This window comes from Pempheris klunzingeri, chromosome 12 (assembly GCF_042242105.1).
Source record: "Pempheris klunzingeri isolate RE-2024b chromosome 12, fPemKlu1.hap1, whole genome shotgun sequence".
NCBI lineage: Eukaryota > Metazoa > Chordata > Actinopteri > Acropomatiformes > Pempheridae > Pempheris > Pempheris klunzingeri.
Window position 1 is genome coordinate 25,816,410 of NC_092023.1, and position 21,289 is coordinate 25,837,698.

General features: G+C 39.4%; 1 protein-coding gene across 1 annotated transcript in view; it reads right to left on the reverse strand.

The window, feature by feature from the left end:
- LOC139211339 (cilia- and flagella-associated protein 46) overlaps positions 1–21,019 on the reverse strand; it is a 51,177-nt gene extending 30,158 nt beyond the window's left edge. The window contains 21 exon segments of the mRNA XM_070841630.1: positions 814–924; positions 3,113–3,262; positions 5,186–5,387; positions 6,107–6,319; positions 7,951–8,063; positions 9,424–9,542; positions 9,911–10,035; positions 10,524–10,641; positions 12,358–12,475; positions 12,855–13,080; positions 13,523–13,713; positions 14,109–14,207; positions 14,618–14,717; positions 14,899–15,045; positions 15,911–16,005; positions 16,511–16,634; positions 17,250–17,414; positions 18,285–18,349; positions 18,676–18,807; positions 20,763–20,884; positions 20,971–21,019. Of these exon segments, the coding sequence (XP_070697731.1) occupies positions 814–924; positions 3,113–3,262; positions 5,186–5,387; positions 6,107–6,319; positions 7,951–8,063; positions 9,424–9,542; positions 9,911–10,035; positions 10,524–10,641; positions 12,358–12,475; positions 12,855–13,080; positions 13,523–13,713; positions 14,109–14,207; positions 14,618–14,717; positions 14,899–15,045; positions 15,911–16,005; positions 16,511–16,634; positions 17,250–17,414; positions 18,285–18,349; positions 18,676–18,807; positions 20,763–20,884; positions 20,971–21,019 (2,784 nt within the window).
- Positions 21,020–21,289: the final 270 nt, after the last annotated feature.

The window sequence follows — 21,289 nt, forward strand, 5'->3', positions numbered from 1 at the left end:
GGAGGGAATGAAAACAAGGGAGAAAAAACCCATGGTGATGGTGGAAGGGAGGGGGTCGCTTAAGTAATGCAAGCAGGGAAAGAGAGAAAATTGAGTGAATGAAAGGGGGACAGGGATAAAGAGAGTGATGGAATGGACAGGATTGAAGAAAGGATTGGTGAGGAAAAATGAGGAGGCGTTAAGCAGAACGGTAGAGAGAAAAACACAAAGCCAAGCATAGGAAAAAAGGAACAGCACAGAATAAAGATGTAAAACAAAAGTAGGACATAATCAGGGATAGAAAGGAAGGTAACAACGTGATGAGTAGAGTGAATGGATGCAGAAAATGAAAGAAAGGTTAGACAAAAAAGGGATTAAGCAGAGGTGGCAAAGTGAAAGGGAAACAGAGAAAGAAGGTCAAGGAAAAGTGGATTAGGGAGTGATGGAAAATGGGAAAAGCAGAATTTAAAAGAGGAGAGGATGGGCAGAGGATGTAGGAGAGGAAGGAGTGAATAAATATGTGAAGAAAGGAACGAGGAGTAAAGAGAGCCAAGGAGAGACGGAGGATGAAAGATGAAAGAAGATAAAAGTGTTGAAAAAGGCCAACGGGCCTTCAGTGACAGAGAAAGTGATTCTCCACAGCAAAAACCTCACGTCAAAGAAATCTCAGATAACCTAAATCCGCATGCTGATCAAGGCAGCTACACAACTTGAAGATATTGACACATGATAAGGTGGCAGAGAGGCTCTGAAGGCTCACGGGTCATACTGGCATCTGTTATTACCATCTGGGCATCAGCTACTGTACGAAAACATGAACAGAGACGTACGTACTGTGGAGAGGCTAGGAACAGAGAACTCCATATGCCTCGGGTTCCTATTGCACTGGAGCATCTCCACTCCAACCAGCACACGTGTCATCGCAGACACTTCCTCATTGTCACACTGCAAATGGGGAAGAGAACAACACATACTGAGCATATCAGACATTTAATTATAGAAAAGACACATACATATATATTGCCATTTGCTTATAAATTATACACAGGCTTGCGGTATGATTATCACATTGTACGCGTCCCAAATATCACAGAGATGACCTTGTTGATAATGTATGACTTCCTATTGTGTAGAAAATGAGTTGATGAATGATTTATTAAGATAAGACATAAACCCCATTTATGTTAACACTGCATTTCTCAATTAGCATGGTAAAAAACAAACCTCATTTAGCTGTGATTCAAAGCAAATCAGGCTGAAGGGACTAATGTAGGGCAGGAAATTCTTGGCTGACAAATGCTTGTAGGATTATGGTGACTAATCAAGTCTGTTTAACTGACAAATTGTATAAGTGCTTTCCCCACATTTGTATCCCACTGTAAAGCGGTACAATCAGGAAATATGACATCTGGAGATGATCACAGTCCAGCGGGTACAATGCTGTAATATTGATATGGGGGAAGTAACACCTACCACATAGAGGGGATTAATAAACATGTCAGGCTTTATAAGCCTACAATGCTATAAGCACATTATAAAAGAACTGTGAGGAGACCATAACGCCGGATACATTATGAATGTGACATGTTAATGTTATGACAATCAACTATACTGTTGTCTCAGCAAGCTTTCACGTCCTTTACATTTCACATGTTTTGTAGTGCAAGGTGTTGCATACATAGAGGATACCAGCCCCTCTGAATGAAAAAAGCGAATAACTACATAGAGTATAAAAATATCATCGTAGTTGCATCACAGGGTTTGTAATACTGAAGCATTTTTGTTGTTTTTTGCTGTTCAAACCTTTTCTTTTTTTAGTTTTTCTCCATTGTTTTAATGCACTTTTGTAACCTGTGCTCTAAAACTGCAAATGCAGTAATCACAACTTTAAAATCATTCTCCTAACTTTTATCTATCTCTGTTTTTCTTGCATAAAAATCCTGGTTTGTGAAGCATTAAACACGCGGTGGGTACTGAGTTCGGATTTCACTTGTTAGTGATTGATAGTGATAGTGATTGATAATGTCTCCAACAACATTATCAAACTTGTTCTCAGTTATCAAGTTGAATAAAATGAAGTGACCTTTACATCTCTAGGGAAACTAGTTTCTGTGTCATCGACTTATTCACTGTGGACATGTACATACAGAGGTACACAGAAGCAGAAAGAACAGAAGAAGCAGCTGTGAGGAGTGTGAGTGGAAGGTGGGAAAATCGGTGCAAATCTGTGGTGTGGCTTGATGTAAATGAAAGGTAAGATACACAGTCTAATTCTGTACAATTCTGTATATATGTTCAGTTTAGTTTTGTTAATCACCTCTAGGAGATTGCAAGTGTAAATGGTTTGTTGTAGTGTGTTGAAAACTATAAACTATTATTGTGTGTTGGATCTGAACTAGGTCCTAGTAAACAAAATAACTGATCACAGCAGCAGTAGACCAGCAAGTTCTGTGTTCTGCAAGGTAAAATGACTGTTTTTGTCAATGGAGTCTGGTGGCTGTTTCTGGAAAACATAAAGGATGTTTCAGTCTACCTCTGATGGGATCCTTTCTGTAATATTGTCATGACATTTTGAATAATCTGAGCCTGTCAGAGTAAAAAACAAGTATTTACTGTATAATGGACGTACTTTGATCGGGCACAATTGCCCGAAAGGATTAAGTTGCAGCCATTGCAGCCTAGCTTTAACATATGTGTTAACTAAGTTTTTTGTTGCCTTGCTCCGAACTTTGAATCTGAATCTGCCCTGAGTCTGCCCTCTCCACCGACATGACCACATAGACAAAATGTCCTCAGTCTTGCCCGACATTGTAGTTTGTTTTTACTTCACACTGCTCTGCTCTTAAAACCCCAGCAAAATCATTACGTTGGCATGGCTACAACTTAAAATAGCATCAGATTCAATGTCCAAGAGACATTGTTCTCTTGTGGCCGGTTAAGGAAAATCGAAATCATGGAAAGAGTGGTGGTGCTAACATATGACCCATAAAAGATGTGATACGGAGAAATTTGTAAACCACGTTAAATCATATTTTGGAAAACATTCTATATTATATATTACAAATTACAAAACATTTTACTAAATTCATTTCCCCTTCACTCTGACACAATTCTTTCACACGAAGAATGGTACCTCATCTTTAGTGTCCATTTTTAAACCAATCTGCTGTTGCAAGAGCCTCTTGCTCTGTACCCACGTGGCCACCACATGTTTCCTGGCTGCGATGGGGACGGCCTCCTCTGAGATGCTGCAGTTGGATAGGCGCAGAGCGTAGTCGCACAGCTAAGAGGAAGTGTAGAAAAATTGAGCGATCAGCTGTAAGTGCCGGTCCAAAAGGCTCAATAAATTGAAGCTCAATTAACATAGTCAGGATTATGCATGATCCTAAATTATACTAAGATGTTTATGTGGTTTAAGAATCATTGTTGGTTTCTGTGAGGCCCTGTCAGATGCATTGGACAGACATACACAAAAGTCTCGGAGTACAGTGAGACTTTGTTCAAGTCAGACACTGTATCTGACCCTGCTGTACATTTATGAAAATTGTATTGGAAAGGATCACTTTTTATCTTTCCTTCAGACACGATGAAAGTTAGTTAATAATTCACTGATAAAGGGCCTTTCATCTGGAGTTAGAGCTGATATTCATGGTGGAGCCTTTGAATAGAAAAGCAGAAAGGAAACAGGGTTTAATTGGCAACTGCAACACAGAACAGAAAAATGGCACAAAGAAACCCAGTTATGAAAGCTACTGTGAGTGTGCATGTATGCATGAACATGGATGTCTGGATGACTAATGTGTGTCAAAGGATGAGCAAGATAAAAGAAAACATATATTACATATACTGTATATGACGCAAGTTTTGTAAAGATGTTGTACAGATGCAAGCACATACTGCACATACTGTGTGAAACCTAAACAATGTATTTTTTCAATGATCCTTTATTGCCTGGAGTGCTAAACCTATACAAAGTGGCTTTTTTCGTAACGTTCTTTTTGATGTTGTACCAAAGGCTGAAATACACCTCAGGGGATGGATGGTGATGGACTAGAAGCTTACTTGACAGCCACATTTTATTGAGGAAGACATGCAGTTTGATATCTCCAAAATAACATGAAAAATCCTTTGCTCAATAGAACATGTCAGATTATGTATCATACTGGCCTTTTATATTCATAAAATTAGAAGAGAAATTTTGAAAGATTGAAAACAAGCTTTTTGGTTTAAACTGTAGTTTGAAAAGTGAAATTTTGAACTTTCAAAGAGTTGATTGTGTAAACAGTTTGGTGCATAATGCTTGCAATGTAATATCTGCATAAAAGATTAAAATGTGAATTTCTGAACACGTCTTGCAAAGATTTAGAAAACTCCATTCGGAGTCTCAACACAATCTTTTCAGCTCTGTCTCAGATCTGTTCTCAAGCTTTGTGTGCTTGAATCTCAGACATTGTTTTTCCGGTGGAAAAGACGAGAGACTGAAAAAAAGCAGCAAAAAACATCCCAACCAGTCCAGGAAGGATCTGACAGATGGTCAAACATGTTTGCTTCAACGAAACACAACCAATAAACAGATTTCCAGCTAAACATGCTTTAATTACTTTGTGATGGGTTTTTGTGATTTCATGTCACATGACCATAGAGGAAGTACTGTAACTTCTAAGCTCATCAATCCCTCTTCAGGATGAATTATTAATCGTCTACAGAAGTTTTGGACAGAATCAGCTACTGTGCAATTTCCATGCCAGTTTTACCAGATAATTGCCTTGTAAGTAGTTCTCAGTGCTTCTGAGTGTTTTTATCTTCATGCAAATATGGACACTTGATTAACTGCATTACAGATGAATCGTGATGTGGGGAGCTTTAATATAAATGTATAGTAAGAGAGGGCATCTTTATGTAAATGTTTAGTAATGTATAATGTACAGTATGTATGTATAGTGATGTTTTTGTAAAAATGTATGGCGTCCATCAGAATATTCTGCACAAATATGCTGACAAAGGTACATGAATTAGTGTTGATGGTTGTTCACACATCACAACACAACAGCTGAAGGGACATTTTATGAGATCAGAGCCTAATGCTACAATAATGAAACAGACACGTCAAAACCAAAAGACTATTCTTCACAGATACTTGCTGATACTGGTTACTTAATATATTTCAAGGCCCCCATCCTGCTCCCATATACTCCCACTGACATACCTCTAATGCCTTGCGGACATCCTGCAGGGCAGCGGTGTCTAAAAAAGCCCCATGAGCACTCGCACTCCTCTCCATCCTCTTCTCAGCTCTGCTTTTGCCTTTGTCTCCTGACGGGGCTGGCTCGCTGCTGTCTGGTCCACACAGAGGCTGGATCAACCCCCGAGCCACAGCATCACACAACAGCACAAACAGGGCCCGATTCCTGAGAAATACAATGTAAAGAATGCTCCAAACTGACATTATCTGGAAGGGCTCTTTGTGTTTTCATATTTTACTTAAACCCTTACCACATATTTGGAGAGCAAAATGCATGTTTCCTTGGCCCCATCGTTATATGAGAATGTCATTTGAATTCCAAAATTCACATAATCATTGCTTTGCCCCAGGACAGTTTGGTCTGTTTTCAGAAAAAATCACTGCTTCTTTCCAAAGCCAGAAATAAGAGGAACTTAAACTGCCTCTTTTTGTGTGAGTGGGCTAAGGTGCCAAAGAAGAAAAAAAATCTACTTTAACCATGCCAAAAATTACATGTGTACATGCCATGAAAAGTGAGCAATATATTATTAGTTGTTAACATTATAATCTTCAGTTTCACCTGATTGAAAGATCATGTTTGCACTGTAGCCCACAGAGGGTTAAGTAAATGACTGACTTAAAAACTTTCAAAACCAATTGACCAATTCAAAATATGTGCCTTGGTCTAAAAACAGCTATGCACCATGTTTTTTTTGAAATATTGACATTTTGTGACTGAATTTTTATCAAACACCTGTGATATTGGGGTTCAAGCCTGATTAGAAAGTCACAATCCCATCATCACATCCACAGCAACTACACAAAATGAGTATTTCAAAAATACTCTTCAAGAATTTCAGGCACATACCCTGTAACAACTGATACTTGTTCAGATAACCGGCCTACCCAGTATACTCTGTTTTTCGGAGCATCTCCACCAGACTCTGGAAGGTGGGAAGTAGGCGCTGATACTCCCCAACTGCCACCAAATGGCTGCTGTAGTTCCACAGGTAAATGGCTGCATTGGCTACCACCCATGGCTCCCCAATCTCTGCTCCCAGCTCTGCTGCTCGCAAAAAGTTGGAGGTGGCGTAGGTAGACAGAGCCTGGATCCAGTCTCTGTGTTAGAGAGGTTGCAGGGTACAGCAGAGAGTGGGAAAGGGAGAGAGCAAGTCATGTTTGCGTGGCCACATGGTGAACAGATTCTCTCTGTTGAACAATTAAACTACAGGTGAAACAGTCAGTGAGTTCGCATAACGTTTCTACAGGAGTACTTCCCTCTACTGAATAAAAATGGCATGCTTTTCTGGCAGGTTTTTATACATACAATGTCAAATACTTTATATCTAATTAAGCCTTCAACAGCTATTTGTTTGAGCACCTGAATGCACAGTGATAGCTCTCAACCCTAGTAATTTTACAATGTGCTGGAGGCAAATTTCAGGTAAAGTGTAATAGTGCAGTAGTTTGACTGCTGAATGTTATTTGTCAGGTCTTGTCAGTTAAATAAAGACTGCAATGCAGAAGAAGTTAAAGAGAAAGCACACTTTAAAAATGATTATTGGTGTAGATCGGGGTGCACAATACGTCGATCACGACCTACCGGTTGATCGCGATCTACCGGTCGATCGCGAAGGTAGTGTGGGTCGATTGCATGGCATTAAAACGTAGACGTCAGCCTATCATCCGTCCTCACTATGAAATTTGTCACTTGATTGGCATATTGGTCGGTCTGACCAATCTGACCTTTTCTGACACAGGGTTCACTGCGCATGCGCACATAACGGCATGTTCTAGCAAGCTACTGAGTTAGCCTCCAATTTATGTCTTCTAAACTTAAGGGTGTAAAAATGAGCGGGGGAGCTGGACCAAGTAAAAAGACAAAAACGTACCACTTCCATAGGGAATGGGAGGTGGACTTTTTTTTCACTCTGTCATTTTCAAAGTGCGTTTGCCTCATCTGCCAGTCTGTCATCGCTATACCGAAAAAGGGAAATGTGGAACGGCATTTTCAGCAACCTCCTTGACTGCATTATTCGGCTCCACTTATTTATGTGAGTCAGCCTTTTCCCACATGAAGATCATTAAGTCCAAGTACCGTTCCACCATGACTGATGATCATTTGAAAGTGTGCTTGAGGCTGGCTGTCAGCAGCTACTGTCCGGACTATGCATCCCTGGCTGATTCCATTCAGTGCAAGTCATCAGAGTAAGGTAATGACAAAAAATGCACAGAGTTGTATTGAGCTATATGGATTCATGTAGTATTGCAAGGTACACCAACATATATGGTTCATATAAAGAATTCTCAATATATTAATGAATAAATATATGTTTTGCAATTTTAGAGTAGGCAGATCATTTTGGCTTGGTCATTTTATAAGTAGCTCGCATGCTGAAAAAGTGTGTGCATCCCTGGTGTAGATTATTTTGGTGCAATGTCCATTTTTGAATGTTCGATGAGAAAGATAACCACCTTCACCACCATGACTCTGATCCTGCTAAATATTGTTAATTTATATACTAATTTTACAGCTATACTAACACATACTTTGAACAGCCACAGTTGACAATGCACTTTACAAAAACCACATTTTGGGACCTAGCAATTTTGTTTTTGTTTTTTTGGACAATGTTTTGAAATCAAATTTGATTGTTATTTTGTCAAAACTATTAGTTATTTAATAACCACAATGAATAACAAACGAAAAGCAAACAGAAATAATAATCTCATTACAATTGTGTTTTCACCTGTAAACAACCCAGTGTGGATCCTCTTCAGACACACACACCTCTTTTTTCATCGCAGGGACAGCAGGGCTGTTTAGCTGCACCCCCTCTGATAGCAGCTTGTGGATGGTGGCCTGAACAAGACAGAATAAATTCATTTCTCAACCTCCAAGGAAAATATTAAAGGTGACTTCCTGTTTTGACGACTTCATAATGAAAGGAGAAGAGAGGACCTCCCACTATGGGAATGACAGCTTCTCTAGGGCTGTTAAATCTCAGCTGTAGCAGATCAAAGAAAAAAAAATACCAGTGAGCATTGTACCACAGTGGTGGACAACTAAGGTAAGACAAGAGGAACATGTCTTCATCATGAGCCTAAGATAAAGGTATTTTTTAGATTAATGAATTATAACTCAATCCTCAAAAATGAAATACCGGTGTGTCATGAAATGAGAAAAATGAGAAATTAGATATGTGAAAGAAGCAAGAATGGAGGCTACAACGTGAGCCAGTTTAGGCAAGATCATGCAGTTGCTGAGGATAGTTGTTTCCATTCACTTCAAAGTGCTGCCGAATAACAAATCTATGAAAATAATAAGGACTAGGAGCTGCAGGCTTGATGGGAATTGGGATTACACAATAAGACAAGCTCATGAGACAAGCACAACAGGCTCTGACTCCAACCAATCAACATGTACCTCACAGGCTTGTTAAAAGTCCCATAATGCACTGCTACTATTGCATGCAGTTTTTGCTCTTAATCTTGTATTTCAAAAGAACTGATAAAGCTAAAAAAAATCGTATATAATATTCTTATAATTTAAAATATCTTTTGAGAACATGAATATTGCATCCAAATAGCTTTAAGTAAAAAGCTAATAGACCAGAGAATGTCAATGTAGTCTTTCCACTGCTCTTTGTAAATTATGTACAATAGCATCAATAATTGAAAAGGGACACAATAAAAGTCAGACAACTGAAAGTTTGTGTCTGATCTGTAGAATAAAATTGCTAAATTGCCACTGCAACTCTTTATCATTGTCAAAACCAGAGAACTTTCTTTGTCCGTCTGGAAGATCCACCAGTCATTGTATGTGTTGACAGTCCCCTTTTAAAGTGTAGATTTTCATGACATCAACCCCCATTTTTATACTATTTATGGTCATCATTTTGCAGCAATAATCATTCAATGCATTTTCATTAAGTAAAAACCTTCCTGTATTGTAGTTTTTTAGTGTTAGTAGCTAGTAGTCCAACAATCTAACACTGGAGTCAAATTGCCTTCACAGGAACCACTGCATGCATGTTATCCAGCGAGTGAACAGCAATATTTGTTAGTGCTGTATCGTTCAGCTTCGTCTTTGCCTTGTTTTTGTAAACCAACCAAATGTATTTATTAGGAGTAATATAAAACTTGTTTTTGTGGATTGCTTCTGTAAGAACATATGAAAATTGTGTAATCGTGTGTGGAAGCAAGAATTACTAAGCACACACCTCAGCACTGATGAAGCGGATTTCAGCCAAAAGGCGCAGCAAGTCCCTCACGCAGGTTTGGCTTCCATCGCAACTGTGAAGACATTCTGGGCAGCTTTCTCTCTCCAAGCATCTACAGTCTGGATCAAATTGACAGAATCTGCGATGTGACTTCTCTCAATAACAGCAAACCTCTACTACTTAATGCTATTACAACTACTATTACTATTACTACTTCCTCTCCACCTGTCTCTTTTCACAGCAATGCTTGTAACCAAATTATACCTCTGGTAAATCACATCAGCTATATTATTATGATCTGCTTAACACATGAACAATAAGCAAATGCATGCAATAATAACAGAGCAGTTCCATGAACTCGATCACACAGCAGTTATATATCTAAGCCTGTGGTTTCTCTTTAAATCATTCTGAAATTCTAACAACCTCAGTTTTAGGAATATTTCCGTTATTTTACTGTTAGTCTAAGGATCATTCATCATCTTACTGTCAGGCTTAGAAATCTTCCATCTCCCATCATCGTAAAGCAAACAGAATCGACAAGCAGCTCGGCACACTTCCCAAACTTCCTGTTTCCTGGCTGTCTTCACCAGTGTTGCCCACAACTTCACCCTGGAACAGCCAAGGAAGAGAGAAATCTTAGATGTGATTCTTTTTTAAAAGGTCAGGGCGAGGGTACTTCAGCACACTGTATGTGATCTAAGGTTGTTTGTTTGCAGAGCCATGAATAATAAACTTTTCCTTTGGGGAATCTTCAAGTTCTGATGGCTCTGCCCCCTCCTTACCATTAAGCCAGCCATTTCTGATGTGCACACTTCTTTACTGTAATGATATCAGTAGACAGGGGAACTCAACTATGTGCTGGGAATAAGGAGTTGTAATAGGAGGTTGCAGGCTTCTATAGTCACAACAACTTTAACTGCAGAGAAGGGCAATAGATCACACATTCATTAGTATCCAATGTTCAGTAACAGCAAGGAGTAATAAATTCAACAAGACATAAGAGGCCGATTATATAGGCAATTTTCTGGGAAGCCTGAAAGCTGAAAATAATTACTAAGAAAACTTTACACTACCAAGAAGACAAAAAAATGACACACCTCTCTGTGTTGTCTGCACCATCTCGTCTAGCCAGAAGCCCATCCACTTTCCGTACACATGTAGAGTGATGCTGAGCCTTAGCAGAGAGCTGAGCCGCTGGTCCAGGTCCAAGACTGTCTACAGGAACTAGACAATTGTAGGAGTACTGGATACATAAGCTGAACTTTTTTAATGCTGTTGGAAAAGCTTCTGCATTTCTCTAAATAATGAATCAATCAAATATTCCGGCGAATATGCATAACAAAAAGTCAGGAATACATCTCTACTGAAATGCGTAGCGAGAATGTTATCCTTTTGAGAAAGTTACATAATGATCCTTGTTATGTCATTTCCATGTAAGCAAAAGGAAACACAACCCTGGGACTACAAGAATAAATAGCCCATTTCCAACATTGCATACTATTTCAAACAGGGATTTTACTGCGTTAATGTAATCAGATTAGACACATAAGATTAAAACAGAAAACCAAACAAAAAAGCATACATCAGATTTTTTTTTCTCTGAGCCATCCGCAACAAGGGTATTCAAGCATTTATTTCATGGCCTAAATTATATAGGTCTGCGACTTTGACTGGAGGATTTTAAAGAAGCAAAATGCTCCAGTGCCTCACCCTGAGCGTTGATATACACATACTGTCTCATGCACACACCTTCAATTGATGAACATCTGAGGTACAATACAAAACTGTGGCAACATTACCTGCTGCAATTAATTAATTGGTGTGTTGGCTTTGAAGCTCTGAGCTCAATGCCTAAGTGTTGTCATCTAGGGGATGATTGAGGTTTATAGACAAAAACGAGAGGTGTCTCTATGGACCAAAAGCTTTTAACCCATGCCTGAAACACAAGCCCTCTGACCAGCTGTGAGAGGCTGCTTCTTCCCTGGGTCATTAGGACTGCTGAATGTTGCATTTGATGCTGTGGACCAAGGAGCCTGATATGAGTGTAAGATCAAAGGCACTCCCTGAGCTGGAGCTTCACTGGAGCTCATGCTGATCCTCTTGAGAAACTGCACACAACCTAGCAACAAAGTCTAGCGCTGCCACTGAAAGATCTTCTGTTCAAGCTTGAGGACCAAATTTACACACAAGACAGCGCACACCAGCTTTGCTCTGTGATGTTAATTCAATTTGCGCACACAATCTGTGTGTAATCAGTGCCTGCTTTACTGAGACAGCCCCTCATTAAACAATCAGTGCAGAGGGCTGCCCACCAGGTGCATTCTGTGAGTGAAGGACAGCTCAGTCAGCGCAAATCAGTGGGATTCTGAGATCCCCAAGCTCAGAAAATAAATGATAACGTAGTCATGCTGCATTGCGATCCCAAACCATATTTGCATATGCCACAGTTCAACACCTCAGGTAAATAAATGTTTAATCATTCAATAATTCATGATATCTTCTGATTTCTAGGGCCTATTTATACTATTATATTATTGATTTATATTATTATTAACAGGAATAAAGAGACAAAAGATAAGAGAAAAAGAGAAGAAAGCTAAGAAAGAGCTAAGTAGGACTGAGCAGCAGGTTCAGTAGAAGAGAGCAGGTAGAGAGATTGGAGAAAAGAAGGGCACTTTACTGCCTGCAGTATATGCCCTGGATAACAATGCATCTGGGGTATATTCCAGGCCAATAAAACAGTCAATCTATGAAAGTTTAATGAATTGTGTGATTCCTGGTGCAGGCACAAGGGGCAGAGGGCTTAGTAAATACATGACACATGTTTCCAGCTGTACCTACAAGACAAGACCTTTTTGCAAATCAGAGATGCGTTAAGAAAAGCTTACTGTGTCTTAGAGAAAACTGAAAGATAGGAAGAGAAATCTGTACTTTTGGAGGTGTCGTCTGCATCCATCACCATCTGGAAATTGTCAGGGGCCAAAAGGAGACCCACAGCGACCAGGATGGGACGACTGTCTGTCTTATCTTGGGGCTGCATGTCCCTGGCCTGAGAAAGAGTGGGATGGGTTGGATGTCAGACTGGATGTTAAATTGTGGCCATGCAGTTTGCCTACAGTGCTCTAACAGCATACATTAAAACACACTGGATTTTTATCTCATTACTTACAAATCACACTTACTCTTGCCTCATTAAACCTGCACACTGCATGTGAGTTAACTTTTAGACTGATCTGACTTTAACAAAAAATCATGAAACAGCTAAGTTCTGAGCAATGGGATGCTCTTCCCCTTCACTGTACTTGTGTGTGACTGCTGTTGATATGTTGATAAGCCAAGTATGTTTTGGGATAAAAATCTTGCCTTCTTCAGATTTAATGAACATTTTATTATTATATTAGACAGTCTGTCAGAGATGGGGTGAAAACCTGCTGCATAAGCATCGCGGCTTTATCCTCATTCTGGGAGGGCGTTTGGTAGAAGGTCCGTCTGAATTGCAGGAGACTGAAAGCTGACGACAGGCGTTCTCGTTGTGTCCCGTTATCCAGCAGCATGGCTTTCTGGAGGTGAGTCAAAGAAGCCTCAAGGTGCCCCTCCTCCTCTTCAATCACTGCCAGCTCTGAGTGGACTTGACAGCGCATCTCCAGCAACATACTGTGAAAATAACACACACTTCCAGCATAAAGTAATAGATTACAAAGGAACAAAAAACATCTTCAAAATGGGGAGATACTCATGATATCTACTTGCCATGTTAAACAATACCTAAATGTGATAATGGCTGTCAGTGATTGCAACAAAAGGCAAAAGAACCCCAATCCAAATGTAAAACACTTAAATAAACTACATTTTGTTTTCCAGAAAGCTTGAAAGCTATTGTAAGAATGTTTATATTGCTACAGAAGAGCACTTAGAAATCATACCATGCTGCTTTCTGTATTAAAAATAGTGCTCCTTTGTACTTGTATGTTGAATTTGGCCACACTTTTTTTGTAAACTAAGATACAGAGCACAGCCAAACTTATGTTCAGTGAAGAGCAAACACAACCATAAACACACGACCATGTATTGTGATGAATTTGAAGAAGCTGGAAACCTTTGCATGTCTTCCAGTACTTGGGCCATGCTAAGCAGAGGTGTCTTGATGCGTTTCCTGAGGTTGTGCTGCAAGAGGGGCAAACAGAGGCTCCACTGGGTAGCACAGACTGCCTGCATGGCCTGGGGGTCCCCCTCTCTCACTGCAGTGTGCAGCCACTGATCCAGCTTGCCTATCTCCTTCAGCCTGGCCTGTGGGATAACAACTATACACTGAGAATCTCTCTTGTAGCAATGACAGCACACTTCTATCACTTGGCAGGTATAGATGGATTGAATTGGATTGAATATATGGTGCCAATATTCAAATGTGAGTTGTCACACCAAATTATTAGGTGGTACAAAATGAGATTACATGATCCTTTGATTTTTTTTCTTGTCAGAAAGGAGAAAACTCCTAAAAATAAATTTGGGATGATTCTACGATAATTAAAATTCTCCACTGAGCCTTTACTGCCTTCAAACAAAGAATAAAATAACAGAAAACAGTTGAACAGTTTGTCAAGGCTCTGCCAGTGGGTCCACTGCCTGCATTATAACATGAAGCAGAAACACATGGCTGATAATTCAGGCATACGATCAAGCACCTCCACATTCGCTTTGGAATAGTCATTCATCTTCCCCTCTCTCTTCATGAGGTTGATTTCACAGTTGACACATTCCATCATTATTCGTTGGCCAATACTCTAAAAAGACAAATATATATGATTTAAAGAGTCAGTGTTCAGCAGTGCATGGAGGAGACCTTGACACATATCTCATATTTTATGCCAAACTTCTTGCACATACAGTGTTGCTAATTATGTTACCAATTCACTTAATTCACAAAGTATATAAGAGCAAAAAGGGCAAATTTCTGACAAAACTAAAACCTTTCTGTGAAAGAAATTCTATATTACTGAAAGTAATCAAAAATACAGCATCTTCTTTAGCTCTTGGGCATGAGCTCAACTAATTAATCTCATCTAATGTCAAGTGCCTGCTTTAGAAGGGATGTCAAATTCCATGCATAAATTTACATGTTTCTACAATATGTAGAGTGACAGCAAGGAACCATGCTACTGCCTGAGGTTTTAAGAGAATATCGGACACTCACAGCTTCTCCCGCCGACTTCAGCTCTTTCAAACAGTCGACAGCTACTTTCTGATGCTTCACTTGCAAGGCCAGCAGAGCCAACTCCAGGAGGAAGGCAACTCTGCAAATCCCAGATAAAACATAATTTATACAATTCACAATCCTTCAGTGCAGAAATCTGAGCCATGTACTGCCCTTGGGATATCATAAGTGGTTTTATTGTAGCAGGAGGTTTAGGAGGAGGACCGGGACCAACAAAGGTAAGGGTGGGAGATTTGTTTGGGACACTTTGGGTCACAGACCTGTCAGCTGGTTGGATGGGTGTTGGGCTCAGAAGAGGGCTGAAGCTCACGGGCGTTGTGGATACTCTGGTACAATCTACCAGGAGATGGAAAATCTGCTCAAGCTCCTCTTTTGTTGGCTCATCCTTACTCATTTCTTCCAACCTGCTACAAACAACACGAAAACCTGTCTGTGCACATTAATATACATACACAAGTACGCATGCATCTGTTTTTTCATTTGCACTCTTATATGCTCACACCAAACAGTGCAAAAACCTTAGGCAAAATAACCTACATGATGCTGACGATGCCTGGGTCAGACTGAGTCATGCTGTTGACGTTTATAGCTGAATTGAAGAGCCATAAGGAGCTCTGACATGTCGAGTACATGCCTGAAGAAAAGGGGGTGGGGGCTCTGACTGGGTTTGTACTATGCAGCACCAGAAGCCAAGTTACTATACTATTAATGTACGCAGGCAGCCAGATAGCCTGCCCAGTATGGGACACCACAGGCTAAGCCAAGAGCCAGTGGACCAGGATTAATGTTTGTTTCCAAGTCAGCTGAAGGAAGAAAAGCCTCAGAACCTAGAAAGCATCAACAGCCCTCTGTAAGTCCTACAGCTTAAGACAGCATGCCATCTATAAAAAATACATTTTGAGGGTTTCAAATAAAGAATGTTAAAATGTGCACAAATCACAACCTTAGTATGACCATTAATAAGACCATTACTCATAAAGGTTATGACTGAACTTGCCGATGTTATTAGCAGGAAGCATTGTAAAAAGCAAACATGCAATCAATCAATAATGTATATTCCTTTAAACAACATTTGTCTCCACAGTTGTTAACAATAAAAGCTTATTAAAGCAGATCAAAGGCTTGTTTTCGACAGTTTCAACAACTTTATCTTAGCTGCAGACAGACAGGATGGGCTGTCATCATCACAGCACAAAAACAATGCTGTCTGCAAAACAAATCTCCCAGAAAAAAAAAATCTTTGCTTAAATATGATACAGAAACTTAACTTACCTTTTAAATTCCTGTATTTTGTAAATGGCTGCTAAGGTAGTACACTGCCTGCTCATTTCAATGAGGACATCATCCTCTGTCAGTTTGTGTTTCACCTTAGAAGAGAATAGTAAAAGTAGACGTTACTCTTTATTCATCTTCCCAAAATGTTTAACTAACAAGTCTGCTGTATTTCACTTTCAGTGTATGAGTAGGGACGGGTTAAGAATGACTGTGTTAAAGTAAAGGTGGGATTCTGGTAATATAGTCCAGAGTACAGAGATGCAAAAAAGAGGAAAAAGAGGATTTGCTGAAGATTAATATTTATCAGCTTGTTGTTAGTGTACTACTTTAATTGAGTGTTGCCAAGTTAGTCATTGTAGTGTATCGACGCTGTCCCATCTTAACAATATCTTTCCATATGTGGTGATTTTTAGGTATTCAGACATATTGAAATACTACTAAATAATACAAAAAAAACAGAATAAAAAATGTATTCATTGTGTTTATGTCACAAAACACATTAATATTTGTTATTTAATGAATACTTTACATTTACACACCACTACAAAATTCGTAAATCATTAAAATGTTAGTAAGTCACAAAGAAATTCTTCTTACTAGTAATGTAAAGAGTGCCGGGTAAAGATGTGGGGTATGTGACTTGATGAATTCTTCTGTAACTTTGGCAAAACTTGCAGCGTCCTCCATTTTCCCAGAGTCCACAAGACATTTGATCAGGTGCCTGAATGGAAACAGAGAGCAAGTGAGACTGATAATAAATTCCCAGTTTATTTCTGTTGGCACGCCTGGCTACTGTAAATCAAATGAAGCCAACATCAACCAAATACAATAGCTATTACTTTATGAAGCCTTTTTGTTGACACTGTTGTGCGGTAGAAAAGCATTGCATTCCACTAAAATATGTTCCTCACATATTAGTCAGTGTGAACAACATATTCCAAAGACCATAGCAGCACAGTGTCCACCCTGTTTGATATGGATCATACTCAACTGTATATTTCAGACATACTGTAACCAATCCTATTAATCCTCTGGCTAGTTCTATCACTGACATTATACATGCATACATACATGAATGGTACATTATGACCTCTCAAGAAAGACAACTAACATTTGGGCATAACGTGTCATGGGAGAACACGATAAAGCAGCTTACATTAGAAAAGATTCTTCACATTCTTGAACCAATTAACTAGGGAGACAAGAAAACTGTGATTACGAGTGAACTGCTGGTTAATTAGCTCTGTACATCATAGTCATGAATCCAGCAGTGGACACAATTAGGACTGGACTTATTCATGGGAGAGAAGCAGGAGAGCATTGTGGGGTCACTTGCATCATGAGTTCGGCCCTCCAGACGTGGTCCTGGTCTGCTACCTCCTGCAGACTTTTGACCACCTGCCTGAGGGAGTGGATCAGGTGAAGGCTCCGCCCTGGCTGCAGGAGAGGACGCACTGCCTGGAAGTACAGCACTGATGCATTGAACACCATGAAGTTATATCTGTGGGAAACAACCGCAAGCAAAAGAAGCAAACAGAGAACACTGAATTATTTATATTATGCACATGCAAGCCATTTCATCTCTTAGTACAACTCAATTCAGACCAAGTGTCAGCTCTGTATGGAGAGGTCCTGTGAATTGCAAATGTGTTTGGACTAACTACCGTCCAACGAGCCTCAAGAGAGCACCTTGCATAAGGCTTTCTATGTGAAATAAGTGGAATTTATTAATTCAAGGCGCTGTTTTAGAGGAGATTGTGTACAGACTGTTTGAGTACTGCTAATTTATTCACCAGAGAGTGTGTTGTGCATTAGTCTGGGTTGGATGTATTGGATATGTATTCCTTTTGGTGTTAATAGTGATTTCTAATTCATCCTTTTTATTGACAGGTTATGAGTTCATTAGCAAAGAGGCTAAGCTGCAATCTCCGAACACATCTTTCAGAGCAAGACACAAGGGAACTTATCTTTCACAATTTCTATTGTTACATCTATATTTATCATCCTTTTCATCCTTCCAGTCAGCTCTTAAATTCTAGAAGAATACATGCTGGATATCACCCACTTGTGACTAAGGGTGAAGCATGAAGAATCGTGTTATATTTGAACAATGTTCTTTGCAAATCAAACCTTCCATGTCCCAGAATATTTCTGTGCAGCAGACTGAACCTTCATAACCCATCACAGCTAAAAAAAAAAAAACATTCCCTGTTTCATTACATGTTTTTACAGGTGCACCCTAACACTATAGTGGCAACTGTCAAACAATATCAGGGATGATAAACTGTACATGGCATAAATTGGTCAACTTTCTTGACACAGTTACAACAAAGCCAAGTGCACTTCTGAGTTACTGAGTTACTGTACATACCTCAGCTCGGATTTTGACATTTCAATTGCTTTAAGAAAATACAGCACTGCCTCTTCAAAGTCTTCCTAAAATAGAAAATAATGCAAAACGTTAAGTCAGAAACGAAAAAGCTATAGAGATCATTCAAAGCAACTACTCAGTGAAAGCCACAGTTTAATGAAAAAAACAAACAAGAAAAACTTTAAACTGCATTTAACTGTGAACAGACAAATGGTAATATACCCCGAATGGCAGTGTGGGAAAAAAAGGGAATGTTTACAAAAGGACATCTGCCCTATTTCTAGTGCAAATTAGTACAGTACATCTCTGCAGTAACTGTGTATGTTACAGCCGCAGACAAACAACTACACACAACCCCCTTGAGGAGATGTGTCCAATTTACTGTCCTCACCGCACTCCCAGTGGCCGGCGGAGACTTCAGCTGGCCCTGGCAGAGGTACGCTCGGCACAAAAATTGATTAGCCGGCGGATTCCCTTCAAAGTACAGCTTTAGACACGCTGTGCTTATCTCCAAACATCCCAGCTGAAAACACAGAAAAACAGACACACAAAGGCCAAACAAAATAAATGTTTAAACCTTATCCACAGTTATATTGTGTCACCAGCATTTTTCTACATTTGATGCATTATTAAAACTATTCAGAAACGGCTTAAAGTGTGTGTTATTATGCATGACGAAAAAACAACAACAACAAACGTCTTAATTGCAGGCTGTCACCCTTGAGAATGTCAGTGCTGCACTCTCCAGTTAATTGTCAGATAAATTCACACAGGGTAGTTTTCCTTCAAGGAGTTGTATTGCTGTCACGGGAGATAATCCTGTGACAGCAATTATAACTCTATACTGCTAGGTTTTAATTGTGTTATGATTAAGTATTTCATTTTTTCTCGCGGTGGAGGATCATAAAACAAGTGAAACAGTAATGAACACGGGATCAGTGTGTTAGAAAATGTCTTCATGCAACACAAATATTCATGCTTGTCTGGAAACTTAAGAATATTATGATGTAGTTGTGCTGAGGATGAGCAGAGCTAATTCAGTGTTCACTTAAGCCTGAGACTTCAAGGAAAGCTGCATTTTTACTAGTAAAACGTTATGATACAAAGAAGAGAGAACCAGCCACATTATGGAATATCATTTTATTATTTAAATACGTTTCCCTTCCTCTAGGACAATTCAGTCTACATTAGTAAATATCCATTACTATATCCCCTACTGAGAGAACACTTAGATTTAGCTAACTAAAGTTAATGAATGAAAACAGTGACATACTATAATCTGTGATAATACTTCTCTAGCTGAGGTGTTTATTTCCACAGTTTTCTCTATTAGTACCTGTAGATATTGACAACTATCACTGACAAGACATTAATGTTAATCAGCCACCCAGGATCTGGGTTCTGCTTTCTTTAGTTAAACCCAGTACATCGTCTCGACATGCCAATAATGTCAGTAATAATTCAGAAACTTCCACAAAATAAGATTCTTACATATCATCTCAGTAGCAGACATTTACTAATATAAATGCGCTCCACATTTTTCACAGTCAGAAGCAAATGTTTCATTCTTGGAGGCTGCTTGAAGCATCATGTTGTATGCGACATCTCAGCAGTCACAAACTCCTCACAACATGAAAACACTCCTCACAGCACTTGGAAGGCAAGGTTGCAGGCACATTCAGAGCATGTGTTTTCTCATATCAATATTTCACACACAGGATTTCAGCATCAGACGCTGATGCAGACTCTTGGCCAATGTGTACAGCTACATTAGCTGTCCTCGATGTCGGTCTGCACATGGTTCTGTGTGAACCCGTTGACTGAATTTTCAGTCTGTGGTATAAACACTGGAAAATCTAATGTACATTCATACAGTATAGTCAGATTCTAATGATAGCTAATTATTGCTCAAAGTTGCAGATTCCACAAATTGAAAATTAGTGACAGTAAGGGCAGAGCTGCCATTGAGGTCTCTCAGATCCCATCTGCTTGTTGTTATAGGAATCTGTGGGTAGCTAATAGCCCACAGTGAGGGGCAGTTTAGTGTTTAGTGATAACTGGCTCTTTTGTCATTAAGAAATAGAACTTGGCATTGTATGTGTAACTTTAATTAACAATCCCAATTAGCATCTCAGTTGGTCATTTTAACATTTTTCTATCAATAAAAGTTGCATGTTACACATTATGTGATGTTGTTAGATTACTAGAGTGACATTAAGTCAGGGAAAAAAGATGACTGACATTATTTTCTAGGAGTTATTTCCTAGAATGATAATGTCAGTAGTCTGAGAAAATACAGCATGTCCTCTAGCATCCATGTCCTTTGCCACACACTCACTGATTCAAAGATTTGAACCCAGGGGCGGAAACTCGTGACCTCACCATGTCTGTGTGAGGGTCGAGGGTGACAATATGGTGACCAAGTTTACTGTACATCAGCTGGCACATTACACTGAATTATCCCTGCCTCATTCTCACCTGTAGGGCTGCTTCCGCACATATGACATACAACTCTGGGGCAATGCGTGGTGCTTGTCCGGTGTTCCCAGCTGCCGTCATGTCCGTGATTAAACGGTAGGCTGACTGCAGAGCTCCAGAGTCTACATAAATTACAAGAATTTAACACAGAGAGGACACACTCTTAGAAATCAGTATATAATGTCTCCTGAAATGATACATCACAAACCTTGCTGCTTCTTTGCCTTGGTTATATACTGACGAATATCCAGGTCCATGGCAGGTGAAAGTTAACTAACAAACGAGCTAAATAATATGCGTCACACGAGTTGTGTCTGTTGGCTGATGTTAGCTAGCTTGCTAGCTAGCATAAAACGAAGCCAGTTAGCCAGCCAGTTTTAACCCGCGTATTACCCCTTTAAAACTGTGCTGGTGTTTAAAACTAGCAAGTAAACAAAAATGAGTAACCGTTAGAAAAATACGCCAGTCCGTTAAACGTGGTGTTTATGAGAAAATGGCAATAATTAGTTTATTTAATAACCAATTAG